The sequence below is a fragment of the Pyrgilauda ruficollis genome, unplaced genomic scaffold, assembly GCF_017590135.1.
Source record: "Pyrgilauda ruficollis isolate IOZ18807 unplaced genomic scaffold, ASM1759013v1 scaffold2, whole genome shotgun sequence".
NCBI lineage: Eukaryota > Metazoa > Chordata > Aves > Passeriformes > Passeridae > Pyrgilauda > Pyrgilauda ruficollis.
This window is the reverse complement of record NW_024519206.1, coordinates 4,482,119-4,502,260: the sequence shown is the minus strand read 5'-3', so window position 1 is coordinate 4,502,260 and position 20,142 is coordinate 4,482,119. Positions and strand designations below refer to the sequence as shown.

Here is a 20,142-nt window from a genome sequence, read left to right as displayed (position 1 = left end):
GGTGGCAGTTCTCACTCTGCAGAGAAATGCTGCAGCAAGTTCACTGTGGAGGTGTCTGGTTCCTGCAAGAGAGGGAATGAGTAAGGGAATACTTTTTTCTGAGCCATCAAGTCTCATACCTCAGCTAGATAGAGAAGAAAGGAGGAGTCTGAATGCCATCTTCTGCTTGAACTTTAGTGTAAAGTTCCCCTGAGAGAAGATCCTAGATCCCTACAGAGCTCATGTAGGTTGTGCAGGGGCAAGTAAAAGGTAAGGAATCCAGATGGACATACATGCACACTAACACCTGCTGTTAACCAGAGTCCTTAGTGTGTCACTGACCCAGTGTTTGCTCTAGAAGTTTAAAAGCAACATTACCTGGTGGCATTTTAAGTATTGCGATGCTCTTTTCACAGCATTGGGACTATGAAAGTATGAAATTCACCATCACTCACAAAGGAAAATTCTATTATGTTTTACAGGATTTTGGAGGGCTTTTAACTTTCTGGCTTTATCTTAACAGTGCAGTTGTTTGGCTTAAAATAAAGCATAGCATACAGAGTACTGAGAGTTTCTTATGTTTATTATCTTGGGTAGAGTTTGGTCATTAGCACCTCCAGTAACAGTCATGACTGGGATCTTTAAGGCACATTTGAGCAAAAGTGCTGATGACTTGCTTCTTTATGAAGCTTAACTGTTAATAGAAATCTGAATGTATATCTACATAACTAAACTTTCTTTTGGATATCTGGGTAGGAATTTGTGGAATGAGAAAAAACATAGTGGAAATAAACAAGTCACATTAAATTCACATATTATTATAGCTCTTGCTCAGTACATTTTTAAGACATCTTTTCAAATAAATTCACATAAAAATAAAAACATTTGTCTTTCTTCTTTTCATCTATCCTCAAACTCTTGTTGAAGTTGGGACTGCTTTTATTTATGTTTCGTGCTCGTATCTAGCTCAGTAGCTGGAGATCAAGATAACATATCTTGGGGTACTGGAGCCTAAATTAGAAATTCTCTTATGCCAAGGGACTTCCTAGCACATTGAACTATCTCTCTGCTGGTGTGGAGCTGATTGAACCCATTCCAGTGAGGTGCTGCTGGAAACTAAGAGGGAAGCAGAAGCAGCAGGAGGAAGCAAAGCAAAAGGAGTAATCCTGTCTAGTGCTGAGATCCCAATAGGAGCTGAAGCAATGGCATAGGGAGGACAACAGTGTCCCCTACTGCCTTTCCAAAGGGTGGTTGTCAGAAGAAACATTTAGATAAATGTCTAAATCTTCCAAAAAGTAATGTCCTTCAAAGAAATTATCTGCCTGACAGATTACTTATTTATTTACATTTACATTTGAAAACTAAAAGGCTAATGGAAGTGCTTTTTGTGATGTTAAGCATGACATTCCTGATACATGTGTGATACTTTTCCAGTAATAAATTACCTTGGGTTTATTTTTATAGTTGCTAAATGTAACTTGTGAAGAGGAATGGTAATAACATACAAGTGGTCACACTAAAATACATAGGCACAGTAGAAGAGGTTTCTTTTCCACTCACATGTGTAATTGAAAAGTTGCTATTTGAACAGAAGAGTTGCAAACACAATGTTCATTCAAAATTATTCTGTTATTCATGTGTACCTCCAACCACATGGTAGAATCATCTGAATGTACACTGACACTTAAGTGAACTGTGTTGGCTGTGTATGTTTTTTTTGACTGCTAGTAAATTGTCAGGAGTTGTATTAATCCTTTGTGAAACAACATGTTTAACGTGTTCCTCTCCTTCCTCTCTTTCCTTCATGCCTTCCCCCAGGTTAGCACTCCGTGCTCCTCTCAGTAGATTGTATCAAGAAGTGGAGACTTTCAGGTACAGGGCCATCTCAGACACGTGGCTGACAGTGAACAGAATGGAGCAGTATCGGACTGAATACAGAGGAGCTCTGCTCTGGATGAAAGATGTGTCTCAGGAGCTGGATCCAGATCTTTATAAGCAGATGGAAAAGTTCAGGAAGGTATGAAGTGTCCTAGAAGGGATTGCTTAATGAATGACAATGAAGCAGTTTTGATCCTTCTAAGGAGGGCATAATTAAGAAGCAGTAAGGATGCCATTTATCCTAACCTCTTCTTTGTGGGCTGTAAGGAAAGGCATTTCTTCGTAGTATATTCAACTTCAGCATACATCTTTATAATGTAAATAACATACCTCTTTGAAGAAGGTTATCTAATTTTGAATACTTAGTGGTGATGCCTGAATGACTAATAGAGGAAGACACATCTGCTTTCAGAGGGGGAAGGGAATATTAATTTTTGCAACTAAAAAACAATAACAGAAGTGTTCTACCTAATTTATCTGCTGCTGAATTTTGAGGGCAGTTAAAGACCAACATTTTCAAAATTCACTATTGTTGGATTTTGGGGAGGAATTGCAAATCTGGAATTTATTTTTAGGTTCCTCATGCAGTTCAGCGTGATCTTTGGCAACTGCTAAATACTAAAACTGCTAAGGAGGCATTCTCCATAAATAGCCTTCATTCAGTGTCACTCAACTTTGCTAAACTCCTCCCCTCCCAAAAGACTTGCAAAATCACATGTCCTAGGTGGTAGGCTGCAATTTTGCTACCAGGTGAGAGTATAGAATTTATTTCGGCCGATCCTGTCACAGTTCAGGAATGCACATGAGACTTCACGTTTTCTAGTGAGGCCCTAGAGCCAAGTTTGTTAAAAGTCTGTAATGTTCACAGTTGGCTGTTTATAGATGCTGCCTATCAGGAAGACTTAGAATCTTAGGTGTAGCCAAGTGGCTCATGTTTGAGTAAAGGCAGTAAAATAATTTACAGAAATTGTGTCATAATGGAAAGCAGAGGTCTAATAACAGAAACTGTATTAAAGTGTACATGTATATATGTATGTGGCTTAGAGACAGGTAATGTACAAAAGAGAAAACCCTGTTAGTTGATAGTTTAAGCAGTCTGTAACTTGAAAGTGTTTGAAGATAAAAGGTATATAATTGTGGTTTTTAAAAGCTTGACTAAACAATCGTAACAGGAAAGGACTGGGATGCATCTAACTATGCCATTTTTTGTAAAACAAAGTGGGTGACAATAGCAATTAAGAAAGGGATGGAACAAATAGTACCCCAGTTAATCATCTAATCTTTATTTAATGCTTCAGTACTGGGTATTCCTGTAAGTCTTGTGGCACCAGACGTATATTTTATTATGCCCTATGGGAAATGTTTGTAATGGCACGTTCTTGCAGGTAAAATAATTGGTATGGCCTTGGCCTCAGCTGATTGCTTATGCACATTGTTTGATTTATTAGGAAAACACTTAAAAATGGAATGTTAGAATGAATAAAGCAATACTGGTAATAGTCATAGAAAACTGATTTATAGCTTTCTTGCAAAACAAGTGCTGTGGAAAGCATAAATTATATAAATGGCAAAGTAGTTAAAATAGCATATGGCTTGTGCAGTGAGCTGCTGTAGATAAAAACCTAGATGTGAAATTTTGGACATCTTGAGTTGCTGTGCTTCAAGGTTAGCCAAAAAAAAATTTTTTTTTAAAGTTCTTACAAAATTTAGTAACAAAAATGTCAAAATACTAAGTATTTTTCAATATTTGTAGATCTGAAATAAATTGCATTCTGAGATAAAAAAAATAAGAGTAGATTCTAAAATTCTGTATCATGACCTCAAATAGTTGAAGAAAAACCAAACTTGAAAGTCTTCTGAACATTTCTCTTGTCCAGCTGGCTGTTGACTGAAAACCTTTCAGTTCACATTGTAATGCAGGGAACAAAAAGCTCTACATTTTGTAGCCAACCAAGTAAAGAAATGCCTGTGGTATCCACTTTCCCACGTATCCCATCTGTGCAACAAGCATATCAAACTAGTCTTTGAAGATTTAATACTTGCAGAAAGTAAAATTTTTGGTTTTTAATCGGGGGAAAAAAACTGAAATAAAATCCACAAGCATAATGTTCCTAGGTAGCTGCTGCTGAGCAAGAACTAAGTTTCTTTCTAGTGCTTTACAAAAATTAATGGTGGATTCTGTAGTTCTAAATAATTAGAAGAGTTTTTATTGTCTTTTTTTCTATTTTTACTTGCAGATCTTAATTATGCCATAGTGTGGCAGTGTAATGCTGAGGTTTTAGGGCTTATTTTGGATGTATAGCAATTTAAGAAGCCACACTAGTTTTGTGTTGAGAAAGATGTTATAATTACTCATGTAAGATTTTGGTTCTTAAATATGCCATTGCCAGAGAGAAGCATTTTGAGCTGGAGCTGCATATTGAGTGATACACCACCAAGTAGTTAGTGAAGCTGCTCCTGTCAGAGCACTTGAAAGAAAGTTTTCTTCAGACTTCTGATTGTAAAAATCCAAAGTATTACTTAAGTAAACGTTTTTTGTTTTTTTGTTTTTTTTTTTATTTCTAGTAAACAGTGTTGGTTTAATGATCTTTAATGCACCTAGTACATCAGCAGTATTTATATCATTTAGGTAAAGAACTGTTTTTCAAGTATGTAGCCTTTTATAATGTAATCCTTAATGTATCATTATGTATACAGATATGGTACTTGTTTTTGGAGACCAAAGCTAAATCAATCCAGATGGGGTTTTCATACCTTCCCTCCGAATAGCTCAGGCTAAAAGATCAATAGTTGAGTGTAGCTGAGTCAGTATTTTCAGAGCTGATAAAATCTGATTAAAACGCTGACATTTTTGTAGCTCTCTTTCAAAACAATGAGGTACTTGAAATAATTTTCTAATGCTGTTTTTAAGGCGTCAGTCTAAGTATGCAAGACCCAGCAACACTACCCCTTTTAGAGAGTCTCAGAGCACTGCAGAGCAGCCTTTTTACATTGTTGTTTGAAGATAACTATGTAATCGTAGCTACTTGAGTCAAACTAAGGAAATAGGTATTTACTTTTCCCTGCAGAGTTCTATAAATGCTGTGTAACTTTTTTTTTTCCTATTAGCAGTTTTTATGAACAGTCCAGTGCTGTTCTGGCTGTAGAGGTCTTCCATCCCAAGTTCAGAGTTTCAAGTGTTCCTTGAGAGCATCTAAACAGTGCTGTGATATATAGAGGAATGTTAATGAGCTAATATCCTTTTACCAAATTCTCCACACTGATCAGGTGTATTTTCAAGTTCTTAAATCTGGTCTCTTTTATCTGTCTGGAGACTGTATACTATAACATGAACTGTGATGTGATGTTGTAAAAATATGGACCAAATGGCCCAAGCGCTGGTGTCCTTCTTCCAGCTCTGAAAAGGACGCTTTTTCATGCATTTTCGGAGCAGGAATGCAACAGTGTGTAGGGATAAACTGAGACCAGGCAACAGTCTTCCACATGCAGCCTACAGGACGCAGGATGATGTGCTGTTCAATTTTACTTGGCTGTGCTATCTCATGTACAGTTCAATATGGACTTCTCCTCAAATCTGTACATTTCAGTGCCATCCCTAACAAATAAAAAGTGAGAGCTGAAAAAAATTGTCATGCTGGCCTTAAAGCTAGCTATGAGAAAATTACATCTGTGGCAATATAGGTTATTTATCATGCTGCATTGATAAAGCAGATTAATCCTTTCTATATTTGTTTTTTGCTTCCATCATTCTCGTACTCCTCTGCTTCCCCTTCATTCTGAGGCTTGAAGCAAAGCTGAAGCATCTTTGTAAATACCCAGTGGCTATGCTGGGCTCCCTGAGACAGGCTGCACTGCATCTTACCACGCAGCTCTTGGCTTGCATGCAGATGTTGAGAACTTGCAAGCTAGAAGCTGAATTGTTTTAATACATTTTTATCTCCAGTTCTTTATAGTTATAGTCCTTTTTATACTTGAAACAAAATGAATGCACTTAAATGAAATTTCAAAGATAAATCTGTCAAGAGAAAAGGAAAGTGGGAAGAAGGAAAGTTCAACAAGAAGAGCTCAAAATGACATAACAATAACTTAAACTGTTGTTGTTATAAATGTACCACTATAGGGAGTGGCTGACCCTGTGCAAGCTTTCCTTGAATATCTTTTATTTCTTGAAAGTTAAAACTTCTATGGATAGATGGGAAATAATGAAGGTATAAATAAATCTATTGATTAAAAGGTCATAAGGGAAACACTGACTATATGTATTCATTGTAAAGGTCTCAGCAAGTATGGCTCAGATACATCTGCTGCAGCCTGTCAGGAAGGCTCAGGACCTACAACTGTATTCCCTTGCTGTCCCCCTGCCTGTTATCACTGCTGGGCACGTGAGGGTATTCTGGCTTGTGTGATGATAAAGGTGCTGTACCATGTTACAGCATCATTTGCTGCTCCCCTGTCCATTAACATCAGCTGCTAACAGCCCAGCAAACCTAAAGGCACTGTGGAAATGTGCTGGAGTATTGTTTTAATTTTCTTAAATTCTCTGTTACTTTTGAAAACTCTTGGAAAGTTCAGAAAATGCAAAAAGCCTAGGAAAGGAGAAAAACCAAATATGAAGCTGATCTTTGAAATAAGAGCACACTTGGCAGTTGCCATCTTGAGGAACTAAATTTCAGTTTCTGGTAAAAATAAAGTGAAAAGGAAATCTGTAAGCAATTAGAAGCTAGCAAACCGAAGAACAAGTAAAAACACAGGTTTATAAATAACATTACATGTTGGTGTTTTTTATATTTTTGCATTTTTAGTAAAATTGTTCTTTTAATGGAAAACAAATTGCAAATCTGTATTGTTGCAGTTCCTTATGAGTGATTACTGGAAAAGTGAATTTAACTTTACTAAAAAAATAAGAGCTCTCAGGAGCTGAGAGCTGAGAATATTGACCAATTAAGTTTCAGAGGATCATAGAATTTAAAGATGGAAAACAACTTAAAGATCAACCAAACTGTCTTCCTGCCAGGATAAAATCTGTACATCTGTAATATATTTTCCAAGTATTTTTCTATATCTAATGAAACATTTCATTTGAGGGTGACCCTCTTAGAAATTTTGTGGTGCTGTTTGTTGGTCATGTTCTAGTTCAATTATTAAAAGCCAACCAAGAGGAAATATGCTAATGCTATTTGCATCTGCAGATGATATTAAGCTGGAAAGTCTTTCAGTTTTCCAACAGCAAAGTACACCAGCATCTTAAAGAAAAATATTTTTGGCCATGGCAGTCACAATGGTGTAAATAAGAGACTCTAAGTTGTCATAGTTACTAATAGCAGTATAACTGATGGATGTTTGGAGCCAGCCATGGTAGTCACTGTTGACCAACCCTGGGTTTTAGAAATTAACAAAAACAATTCTAAAAAAAAAGTTTTAAACAGTAGTTGTCTCTTTAATTTTAGGTGATACTTTCCCATTAAATTCCAACTTCATCTGAAAGACTTTAAGCACTTTTCTCTTGAGGTGACAATAATACAGGCCCCTGCATGTGAGAGAGCACATGTTGGTGTTTGTGCTCTGGAGGTATCAGAAAGATCTGAGTTGCTTCAATAGACTGTATACTGGATATATGTGGCACTGCAATGTGAAAAAAGAATGGTGGCTTTCTTAATACCTGCTAGGAATCTGGGATAGTAAAGCCTCTCACATTAATAGATGTGATTTTTATCAGCCTTGGTTCAAAATCTTCCTTAAAAAAAAACAAAACAACCCCCCACCCCCTATTCAGTGATTTGGATTGCTGCTGCTGCTGCTTAATGGAAGAATAGGTGAACTTCCAGGAGATGCACTAATACTCTCTGCAAGGTAGCTGTGTCTCCTCTAAAATTAGTAAGATGGTGTCAAAGTGCACTCTGAGATCTACATCTTAGTGTAGCAATGTGATAGCAGAGATGGAGATAACAGCCCACTCTTACGATATGATGATAAGCAACACCTACACATATCTCTTCTTGTGACATGCCTGTGCCATCAAGAGTAGGTTTGGTTTCATTCTGGTAGGGAATAGCAGGCAGAGTAGGGGTTTTCAAGTCAGGTTTTTAAATATGAAAATATATGGCATTGGAAATGCAAAATTTAGGGATTTACCGAGAAATTAGGGTAGTGAAAAACAAAGCACATAAAAAAGGGCTCTTCAATCAAAATTGTAGTTGTTGCTTTGTGATTATTGCATCTCCTTGTAAAAGCAGATGGAGTTCCAGTGCTGAGCATGTTTTCTTTGAGGAGTTTCTGCTATAATGCTCTTTCTGGCTTCTCCAGTATCATATTTAGTAACATTAAGGAGAGAAACCAAAACATTACAAGATATCTCACATATGATATGCCCAAGCATTTTAAGGCAAAGATGTACCTCTTTTGAAAATGTAACCTTTAGGAGAAATGTTCTTCACAGTAAAAGCATTTCATAGTCTTACAGCTTTAAATTACCATTTCAAGTACAATTTGTAAGACTCAGAGTACATAATGATACAAAATCAATTTTTTTCTGAAGCCATTTCATGTATATTAAATATCACTGATGATTGTTACTGAGTTAAAAGCAAAGTAACAATGTGTGATGGAGATGCCCTTTTAAAAGCATAATAAGAGTATGCCACTTAAAAATAGAAACTGACTTCTTGGAACAGATTACATCATCTTTAGAGGTATTGCTTGTAGAATATGGTTGCTTCCAGAGACTAATGCTTACCCTTGAGAAATGGTTCATCATCTGTTCAGTTATTTTTACAAAAGAAGAGTTTGAGTTGAGACTCTGAAAAATGGCATTAAAGTAAAATAAAAAATCTGGTAATTAGTCTTCTAGACTACAGCTACAATATAGTTTTTTAACAACTTTGTTTCATATAACCCTGCTGAAATCAAAAAAGGTAGATTTGGGTTACTTGTACATTTTCAGACTTGTATTTATGTTGAGAAAAGGTAGGCAGACACATCAGTCACATCCTAAAAATTTCTGTTCACCTAAATAACAGAATAAAACATTGTTTCAACAGAGTACAACAAATCTTCTAAAAAAAATCATATAAATCAATAGTTTTAACTTATATGTAATAATTTGTTTTGGTACCAGTATTAAAAAGACGCTCTCAAACATGATGTGATAAAAAGTAAACTCCAGGAATTTTCTCATGTATAATAATTATAGGAATGTGTAAATATTAAATATAATATTGGATTTTTAAAAAAATACAGGAACTAAACACTATTTTATGAAATACCATTCTCAAAATGAGAAAGAAAAGATGATTGCCTAGACAATGTCTATTGCTCACATCAAAACTCAAACCCTGCAAGCTGGTCTATGTGGGCAAAGCTTTTTACCCATGTGGATCATTTTGTGAATTCAGAACCTAAATGAAGTGTAAAAAATATGACCAGGGTAGGCTGTAAAAAGAGAAATGAGATTTGGAAAATTCCCTCAGCCTTAATAATCTGAAAAGGCTAGGAGGATAGCTAAAGAAATATTTTTTAAAAATAAATTAAATACAGATGTGACTGAACGGAGAGAATTCTGCAGAAGTGAAGGATAAACAGGAAGGGGAATACAGCTGTTGGGGAAAACATTGTTTACACAAGAGAACCATGTTTTTCTATAGTCACCACTGCCCAGGAATTCTTCTTATACTTTCCTAAAATGATGGGGCACATGCATAATGTAGTCCATCTGCTTTGACTTCATAAGGCCTTAGCCATTCAGCTGTAAGTTGCATGGGCTCTGAATGATTAAAAATATGCTGTGTTTGATTTTTCTCCTTCACATAATGAAACCAGATTAGATAGGATTAAAAAAAATCCCAACAAACAAAAAGGTACTGTTCTAACCAAAAAAATGGCAAATATACCACCATCTCTGATTCAGAGTTCTGCCTGAACCCTGCTTAGATTTCAAATGTTGTTTCATCTGTAGTAGCACACTGTGAAGTCTGAAGAGCACCAGAAAAAGATTTGTGTCTTTTTTATAAATTTGTACTCTTTCAGAGTTTGTGTCTTGACAAAATATAATTAAATTGTTTTGATGGATACAAGCCATGCTTATTGATATATTAAATGCCAACTAGGAATAGCAATGACGATGCATGGGATTATTTACAACAGACTTTGTGTTACTAATGAATTGTGATTATTTGTGGGTGCCATTTTATTTTCTATGCTGAAAGGTTAAATAGAAAATGAAACACAAAACCTTGACTTACAGGACTTCTGCATTAGCACTGTAAACAGAGTGGCTTTGCACTCGGGACAGTGAGAGCATCTGGGGACTGAATATTAAAGGAACTTGGTAATCGTGTTGATTTTGTTAAAGGTATTTTTCTTAAAATGTTGGTGGCACATCTAGCTAGGATTTGCAACGTGTCAGTGCCATTCCCTGGCAGTTTGTACATCTGTTCATCCCACTGCCCTTTGCAGTGGCTAAGGAGATCATACAGGCCAGCTCACTGTTTTACAGTGAGCTTTCAATGGGGATATTGTTACTGCACCTGAATTGGAGCTTTTCAAGTCCCTTTACCTAATTCCAGCGTATTCACTCCTCCCATCTGCCTGCTCAGAGACCCAGATTCAAGTAACAGTCTTGCTCAGGCCTTGAAGAATTTAATTTGGATTCAAAGAAATTAAAAATATTAATTATATTTTTTCCCCTATGAGGACACTGTACCTGAAGGAGTCAAGAAAACCTCCAAATTATCTGCATTATTTAAGACAAACTGAATTGTATAATTACTAGATGAATACAGTCGTGGGCATAGTGGACATGTTAGTTTTATGCTATATTATAATATTCTTTACATCACCTCTGGTCTTCAGTGTTCAAAAGCAGTCATTTTCTGTCTCAGTTTCCTGCAGGGCCTGACTGTATAATTGCTCTCCACTTGCCAGCATTCTCCCCTGTACCATGTGTGGCAACCATCCTTTGCTCTCAGGTTGTCTAATGTGATTAACACAAGTGAGTTATGGTAAGCGCAGCAATTCTCAGTCCTTTTAACACTCAGTCCAGGTTATGCTGCTTTAGAGCTGTATGTGATCTTTCAAACCTGAAAGACCATATTATTTCTTCATTTTTGCAATTTATCTTGGTTGGCCTGCTTCTTGCTACAAATCTATGCAATAATTTTTTAGCAACTCATAGATTTGGATCATACCAATAAAACATGACTCTTTGTTTTCAGACTGTACATGGTTATTTGCATCTATGCAAAGAACTGTTGGCTTTTTATCAAGTCCCTTAGAGTCATTTCAGGAGAGGAGAGCTCAGTAGTTTTCAGGACCATATTCTTCCCTAAAGAGGATGTGTGTCCATGCATGAAAATATGCACCTGTTTGTAAATTAGGGGGGTGTGTCCGAGCACACTGTGGTGGTAATGACTCATGTCTGCAGACTGACAGATGTATGTTCCCTACTGGAACTGCATTTGGGGCTCACAATGTAAAGTCTATCCCCAAACTCTGAAATAATGCTGTTTAGATGAAAGTCATTCTGTATTCAATTTAAGAGTCTGCTGATTATGAATATTTTCTTTGTATGTCCTTACTTCAAGGTCCCTGTCAGTGTCAACAAGTGGTTTTTGGTCTTTTTTTCCTTTCAGCCTAGTAAACTACACATTCTGGGTTTGACCAGTACTGAAACTTGTTACCAACAGAAAGCTGAAGCATGTATTTAAGAGGCTTTTTAAAGTAGAAGAAAAGCAGATGTTTTAACACTGCTAGAAGTTCATATTTATTGCCTTCCTTTCATTTAAGTTGTCATTTCATGTTTGTTCCCTTTTTAAAATAATTTGCACGTTGATCTAAGCTGTAAAAATGAATACAATGGCTGTGAAGAAGCCATCCATACTAAAAAGTTTCAGGAGCATGACATGTTCTCTGCTCACTGATAACCTGAGAGTAGCCAGGAGGTACAAGCTCTGAGAGGTGGAGCTGCTTTCATACACAGTTTATGCCTGTAATGACCCTGTGTGAATGAGTTGGGTGCACTCCAGCTCTCAGCTGTCACATATCTCACTGCATTAAAATTCCCTCCTTTGATACAGTTTGAAGTTAAACATATTGACCATAAGTAGTTTGTCTTTATACTGGATAAAATAGGAGGAGAGGCCTCATGCAGCCAGCAGTAATGTCAGCTGGGATGCTGCTGCTGGCTGTATCCTTTATTTCCCCATGAACCTTTTGTGGGAACACAAGCTACAGCCTTTTGGAACAAAGCTGCTGAGTCCAGGTTCTATCCTGCATAGAGTGTGGACACATTCATTTGGAGTTGATCTATTTCTGCACAGGCAGGAGATAGAGAAGTTGCTTGGCAACATGTAAGGAGTATGGGGCTATGTATTTGAAGAGTAGGGGAAGATTTTTCGAAAGGCAAAAGACAGCAGTATGTATGACCTGTTTTCTGGGGAAAATGTATGGCTGTGCAGAGATGCTGTTTTTCTGAAAGGTGATGCCTAGATGAGGCTGACCTGGTGGAGAACTCTGTGTAAACACACACTGCGTTTTGAACATAGCATCTATCTATCTATTTAGCTTAAAAATATATTTTCCCAAACTTAAATTCAAGCCAGCTACTCCTAATTTGAAATAAGTCTTGTGTAAACACACTTAGCATCTGTTCAATTCAAGATTTTTGTTAAAATAGCTTAGCTAACCTGCAGAAAAGTAGTATGTCTCCACTTCTTGGGCTGTGAGCTCAAAAGCTCTTGAATGTTTTAAAATAGGGTAACTCAGGAATGGTTTTTTGCTTTGCCTGAATTTTTATGTTGTGATGTGATCATAATTTCTATAATGACTCTGAGTGTGATTCTGGAAAACTGAAGACTGTTGTTACTTTCATCTTCTTAACTTTAACAGACTTTTCCTTCATTTTACAGTAAGTAGTGGTTGAAATTACAGAAGCAGTCCACGTCATGTATTTGAGAGTCAGCTGCATGCTGTATTTGATAGAATTTTTTTTAAGCTGATATATTTTTAGTGAATATTTCTTTATATATTTTGTTGTAATTGTTTTATTTTAAGCAATTGGATTCACATTCTGGGTCTGCACTGTGTGTTCTGTTAGTGAAAGCTGTTGTGAGTCTTTAAGCTAAAGACTCTGGTTTTTGGCTGGATGAACTTGCTGGACTGTGGATGTAATTTTGATCAGGGCTGTGTCCAGCTGCTGGATAAGTGGAAAGGATTCTGTAGAGGCATTGCTCTCCCCAAATGACACACTGTGTCTGCCTCTACTCTGCCATGCTAGAGGGGCGAAAATCAGGAAGGAGGAGTTTTTTTTCCTTAGAGGAAAACTTCAGAGGTTTTCTGTTGCTGTTGGGCTGTGCTGTTCAACCTGTGGTGTTGGGTTTTTTTTTTTTCCTATGAACGGACTAAATTACTTTTTAATAATGAAGGAGGAAGTATATGTCTGTTGCTTTAGGACAGCTGTTCAGAATGTTATTATTTAGTACAGAGCACTGTATTGCTTACCACAAATAGTTTTCATGTCTCAGAGAAATTTAATTTGGACATAACAAAACTTTGCTGCTGCTAAGAGGTGTTTGGATCCATGTCTTTGCACTACTATAATAGTGAGAGTAGGGACGAAAATATGCCAAATTTGCATCAAAAAAGGTTAAAACAGGCAAGGAAAAAACATATTTTTTTGAGACATCTAAAATTAGAATATCTTGTTGGTTGAATAGCAGAGCAACTTTTTTCATATAAATTTAGAGACTGTGTAGTTGATGGGCCTGTTCTGTTGAAATGCCTAATCCAAAAGCAGGGCTGTTTCAACAAGATTTATTTTTAGCAATCTACCCTCTAAAAATAGAGGGAAAAAATTAGTTAGATATGCATTTCCCACAGGTTTCATGTAGACAGTAGCACTGTTTAGTATTTCAGGCCCCACCTAAATACCATGAGTAACCATTTCACTTGGAAGGTAACTCGCTGGAAAGAAGAAAGGAGGTTTGTGGTGGATGCTGAAAGATGAGCTAGCCCTGTCCAGGTAAATCCTGTAGGTTTTGGCAATTGATTTCCACACTTCAAATCTCAAGTCTTAATGTATGTGTGGAGTTTTTGCAAGGGAGTACAAAATTTTTTTAAAGTTTTGATCTCCTCTCCATACTGCAGTTGTAATTGTAGAAATGTTGGAGCACCTCAAAATTGTCCCCACCCCTTCTCCTGGTGAATCTGTGTGAATGTAAAGCTTACATTCTGTCATACAGTTATAATATGTGAAGCATTTCCATGTGATTTCTGTTTGGGCATAGGCAGTGCTTGAATGCACTCTGGCACCTCTAACAATTACAAAATTCTGTAACTCATGATTTTGAATTTTTGTAGTACAAAAATATGAAGTTACACAGGTGTTATGTTGGAAAAGCTAATTTGAAGTATCTGTGCTACCTTAGACCACAGAACAGAGAGTTCTTCTGGTAAAAGAGGGTGCTGTGCTGGTCTGAATCCAGCAGAGCAAACTCTCAAACTCCCCTTAACTAGCAAATGTGCCTCAGGGTTACTTTATTCTTCAGACAAAAATCTGCTGTCTGTGCATCATCTTTCTTCACTGGTGTCCAATGGTAGCAGCTAGGGAGCTGCATAGAGCAAATACACAACGGTGCTTTCTTTTAGTACTGTGACCAGTGGAGACATCACAGGACATAGGGTTTGTTCTCCTGTAGAATTGTCCAGTTGCCTTTGGAACCAAGATGAATTCTGGCCATCTCCAATGCCTGGCTGTGATCAAAGACCTGCCCTGCGGACACAGATGTTGTGTAAAGATCACCTCACCTCATTTTGTGTTCAGATGGCTTGTTCAGTATAATGCCCTCTGGTTCCTGTGTTGGCTGAAGTCTTGTCTTCTACAAGTTTTGTATCTGTGGTGTGATGGCCTTCCATCATACTCCTCCTTACTCATTTTTTTTTCCTGGCCTGACAAACCTCATCTATTGTTCTTTTTGCATAAACTAATTTACATATTTGGTCAGATATTTTGTTGTTGCCTGCGTTTTTTTCCCCACTGCTAAGCCTGAACTGATCTGTGTTTGCAGATCCAGCTTGACTTTCAGTTGAAGAAAAATGCGGAGTGAAAAGTCATGTCTCTGTATAATATTTATGGAATCACATGCATAAAGTGTGAGGAGGTTCTCATTTTTCTCCATCCTTAAAGAGACAAAAGAGACTTGAAAAAGGTACATTATAAAACAGCAGGAATAAACACAAGGCTGGGGAGGAAGTGAGGCAGTAGGAAAGAAAGAAAGGAGTAAGATAAATGTCTATGTTTTGCATAAAGGAGAGAGGGAGAGCTATTCAATTTCTGTGATAGCCATCACTGAATATATCAGAAGATGGTACAACCAACCTTTGTTTTTTGGAGGGGAAAAAAAGAAAGAATATTCAAGCCAGCCATAACTTTATATCCTCACAGGGTTCAGAGTATTGCTCACATCTGCTTTCAGTGGTTGTGAAGTAAGCAGTTCTGGCCGTGGTTTACTCATTACTGCCAGGCTGGAGTTGCATGGTGTGTGAGCCAACAGGCTGAAGGCAGTAAAATTTTTACAGGCCAAATACTAAAAAACTGAAGAGGGAAATGTGGCATAAATGTGACACAAAGACCAAATTTCATATACTCCTGGGAAAAAAAAAAATGCACAGAGATCCTGGTGTATATCCATGGTCTGGTGCTTTGGTAGATATACATATATCTTTTAGAAAAAATCCTTTGTTGGGATTTAAAAATAATAGCAGTTAATTCAGTGTACCTAACAACATATTTTCCTACCTTAGGCTTTTCTATTGCTGTTAAAGTAGAAATTGCAGCAAAGCTCATTAAGCACATTGCTCCTTAATATGGCATTCTCCTTGACCCGGACCATAGACATGAATTTCAAACAGGAAGAAAAACACAAGCCTCTGACCCAAAGTAATGAGAGGATAATAACAGAGCTAAAAATTAGGGCAGAGTTCCATCGGCAGGAGAAAATAAAAGCATGACGCTCTATGGTCAAAGAAGAGAACAGAGAATGGTAGTTGTACTTCCTCTGTGATATATTTGTATCCCGACTACAATGGCCTCATCTTCAGTAACTGAAGATACAAACCACAAAACATTGTATGTTTGAAGTGCTAGATTAAAGAGTTCTTTTGTGCATTTAATCACAATTTCATCTCTTTTGTATATTTAATTCTTTTCTCCCAGCAGCAAAGTGCTAATTGCAGCTCTACAACTACAGTTGAAAGCTTTTTGCAAGAGGTTTTTGTGAAGATCTTATGTAAAGATATAGCTTAGCTGTAAGCCAGTGGTGTCTCTTGTTGCAGTTTGAGCAAGCACAGATCACAGTCCACATCTCTGGATTGAAAACCTGGAGAGCAGAGTATCAAAAGTATAAGATGTAATACAGAGACTAGGGGAAGCTGCTTAAGATGAGGTGTCTCTAAGTCAATCTGTCTCATTTAACAAAGACAAGATGAAAATTGGTTAGACCACGATACATAAGCTGTTGAGACTCCTCAGTCTTTTCATTTGGAGTTTTTCAAGAATCATGGCTTGGAAGCTTATACTGGATGAATTAAAAGGGTAAATAAGGCACGCATTCAAATACTTATGGTTGTTATTATTAGCAATAAAGGAAATAATTTTCTGGACGTCATTTGGATTAGGATTTATCAAACGTGACTTCAGACACATGCTCTGTAGATGTCTACACCTAAATTGATCAATGAGAGTTCCCTTTATACTCCAGTAGAGAGAAACTGGGTAATATGAAGTGAATTCTAGTGTCAGTTGTTTGTGTTTTCAAGATCTCCATCCACTGGCACAGGCACAAGGTAATAAGGTGGATGTCAAGGCCTGAGCTAGGCACACCTAGCATACTTTTGTGGGTGGAAGGCGTGCCTGAAGGTAAGTGCAAGAGTAGTATTCTTGTGATGTTCATCTGCTGATTTGTACTGCCTTTAACCTCTCTGGTGAAATACACAGCAACTCTCCAGCAAGGCTTTTCTAGAAGACCTGCGGAGCTTCCCAAAACTGGCTTGGGTATGAATGACCAAGGTGATAGGTGTGTGCACAGGGACAAATTCTGGTAAAAACTGAGCCAGAATAGTGATGACAATTTAGATGAGTTGTAATGGCTCTCCACAAGAACTGCCATAGACCATGTCCTAATAGGACATTTGAAAATCACAAAATTGGAGAAAATATGTAACTTTTAGGTGCTTGTTGGAGTTTAAAATTTTGCCATGCACAGATATGAAATTTTTCTAATAAAATGTTTTTAACATACCGGAAAAAAGTAAATTAAATAAATTGTAGCAGCTTTGAATTACAGAGTTTGCATGAAAGCTGCTGGATTTGGAGGAATAACATTTTGGTTATAATGTGATTTTTTTACTATTTTTTTTTCTCTAGGCTTCTTCATTGTAGCATAAGGAGAGCAGAATACATGTTTAAGTCATGGAGATTTTATGGTTCTGACTAGAATAAAAAATGTCAGCATTAAATGAAAAAATTTTTAATCAGCTTATACTGACTTTATGGTCATTCTGTTTGTAGGCAGTTGATGTTTCGTATTGAGTTTTCTGGCAGAGAAACATGATCTGGTCCCAGTTAATACAAGGAAATGCTGCTGCTGTAGTACTAATCCATGTTAAGATGTGTTTGTCTATATTCTCTTATGCAGCAATATAGCATTGCTTCTGCATTTTTTTCTTTTTTTGTCTTCATTTTCTTTTGTCTACTTTAACACTCTTCTTCTGTTCCTTACACTGAGTTCTTTTTTTCTTTTTTTGTCTTCATTTTCTTTTGTCTACTTTAACACTCTTCTGTTCCTTACACTGAGTTCCAGGACTGTCATGAACAATTAAACCTAAAAGCTCTGAGTAATTATGGCAGGTAATATTCTAGTAGGTATTTGCAGTTATTTCAGTTGGCATTGATTTAATTGGATTATGCTGGCTATTACTGTGTTTTAGTGCAATCTTTTAATTGTTTCTCATCATGAATGTTTCAGCCATTAGAAGAATGGTCTTTGTTGGCTTAAAAAATTTTGTGTTGTCTTTTTTCTTGGCCTTGTTCAAGTCTGTACATAATGGGAGATTTCTACCCCTTCAGGACATCAGAAAATTGTATCATCTTCTTTTCTAGAATCTTTCTCTTGCAGTGCAACTGACCTAATAAATCTTTAATTCAGCTTTCACTTGCTGGCTGTCTCTCCACATGAATTTGCCAATATATTTAAGGTACCTCAAGACACAAACATAAGTGCTTTTACAAAGCTGACATGTCACTTGTTCTTTTGTGGCAGAAAGGCAGACAGTACTTTTTGTAGAATCATAGAGTGGTTTGGTTGGGAGGGCCCTTAAAGATCATCTAGTTCCAACTCCTCTGTCATTGGCAGGGACCCCTTCCATAGAAGATCTTTGGTTGGTTTCCAGAATGAGATGGGTAATTGCAGTGGTAATCAGGTCCTTTATATGAGTTGCAACATGACTGCAAATTTGCTTAATCAGGCTTAATAGAGTGAGGTGCATAGGGCTTTTGCACAAGGACAGACAATCATCATTAAGTCCAAAATGGCAAATTTAAGAAATGTATTATTAGAACTTGGTCTGCACTAAAATTATCTTAATTCAAATGTCAAGAATAGTTTTGTTTCTTGAACAAATGTGATGTACATCTGCTCAGCTTCAGACTTAAAGATATCATTTGGATCTGTTTATACTGTCCAAGTAGTTTTCCCTTTTAGCTAGACGTGGCTCACTTTAAAATTTGTCTCCTAAAATTAATTTCTACCAGTGTTTCTCATCAGACCATCAATGAAGATTTTAATAACCAGGGTTGAAGCAGATGAACAGAAACATGCCCACTCTTCTTTAACCAGTGTTTTTAAGTGTTATTCTTAAAAAATGATGGAGCAGAGATTAATAAATACAATAAATACTTTTCCATCCCAAGGGAACAGTTGAATGAAAGTGTAGCCTGCAAAATGTAGAATATACCCAAGTACATGGAAATCAGATTTCATACTGTGCAAGGCATTGGAAGTCCGTACCTTGCCTGTGGAAAAGTTTAGTTACAGGCATTATTTTGTATAAAACATTACCTTTTCTGCTCTCTGACTGCACATCATCAATCTTGAATTAAAAAGAAGGGGAAAAATAAACCAGTAAGTACTTGGTGAAAAAGTGTGGTGCGTGTTCCTTATCAAAACACCACTCAAACTATGAAATTACTAGAGTTTGTGGGAACTGAGAATCTAGTTCCTTGTGTTTTCTGTGCCACACGCAGAAGCGCTGTAAGTTGTGCTGTATGGTAAATACTTGGTCCTCACACTACAGTTTGATTTCATTTTCATGTAGTCTTTACAACAATCAGGTATGCCAGAAGGTGCTATACTTACTTAATGCAAAGATTTGCACTGATTCCGTCTGCTGGTAGAGTTTACCCAGAGCGCCAAACAGGAAGTTTTGCTATATTCCAGGCGTTTTTCCCCCTCAATTTACTTATCCCCTCCTTCCAGCCTGTACACACACTGTGCATGCTTTTCAGATCGAGTAAGTGAGAGGTTGGGTGACAAATTAGACTAAAAGCATCTGTTTCTCCTTCTATGCTGGAAATGCTGAGACAAAAATATACTGTATGTAAAGTGAGTTAATACATTTATTCAACATAATTTTGGAGATGATGCTCCACTAGCTGAATTGTCCCTGAAATTAGGCTACTACTGAAAATACATTTTGCATTTTATAGGAGACTGAAAGAAAGTAGTAACACAGATGTACTGTGGACAACATAAGGACTCCTTGAAAGTATGTGCCCAATCTGTGTTTTAATAATTGAACATATTGAAGAGTTTTTTAACTGGGTCTGAGGATTTTTTTTTTTTTTTTTTTTTTTTTTTTTTTTTTTTGTTAGCATGCTTAAAGATTAGAATTTTTCTGTTTGAATAAAGATTTTCAGCATAGTTGCTGGAAAGCATCTCTCTGGAGAAGCACCTGGGGGTACTGGTGGATAACAAGCTGTCCATAAGCCAGCAGTGCCCTTGTGACCAAGAAAGCCAATGGTATCTTGGTGTTCACTAGGAAAAGCATTGACAGCAGCTTGAGAGAGATGGTCGTGCCCTTTTACTGTGCCCTAGTGAGGCCACACCTGGAGTGCTGTGTCCAGTTCTGGGCTCCTCAGTGAAAAAGAGACATGGAGCTCCTGAACTGGGTCCAGTGGTAGGCGACAAAGATGATTTAGGGACTGAAGCATCTCTTATGAGGAAAGGCTGAGGGAAC

The 20,142-nt window shown here is 37.0% G+C and overlaps 1 protein-coding gene across 8 annotated transcripts in view; it reads left to right on the top strand.

Annotated features, from left to right (window-relative positions):
- Positions 1 to 20,142, top strand: part of ICA1 (islet cell autoantigen 1) — a 65,947-nt gene that overhangs the window by 17,743 nt on the left and 28,062 nt on the right. For all 8 annotated transcript variants that reach the window (XR_005955017.1, XM_041466399.1, XM_041466403.1 and 5 more), the window contains one exon: positions 1,798 to 1,996. Coding sequence is in view for 7 of the 8 variants with exons in the window: in XM_041466399.1 (XP_041322333.1) it covers positions 1,798 to 1,996 (199 nt within the window). In the remaining variant the exon portion in view is untranslated. The remainder of the gene's footprint in view (positions 1 to 1,797; positions 1,997 to 20,142) is intronic.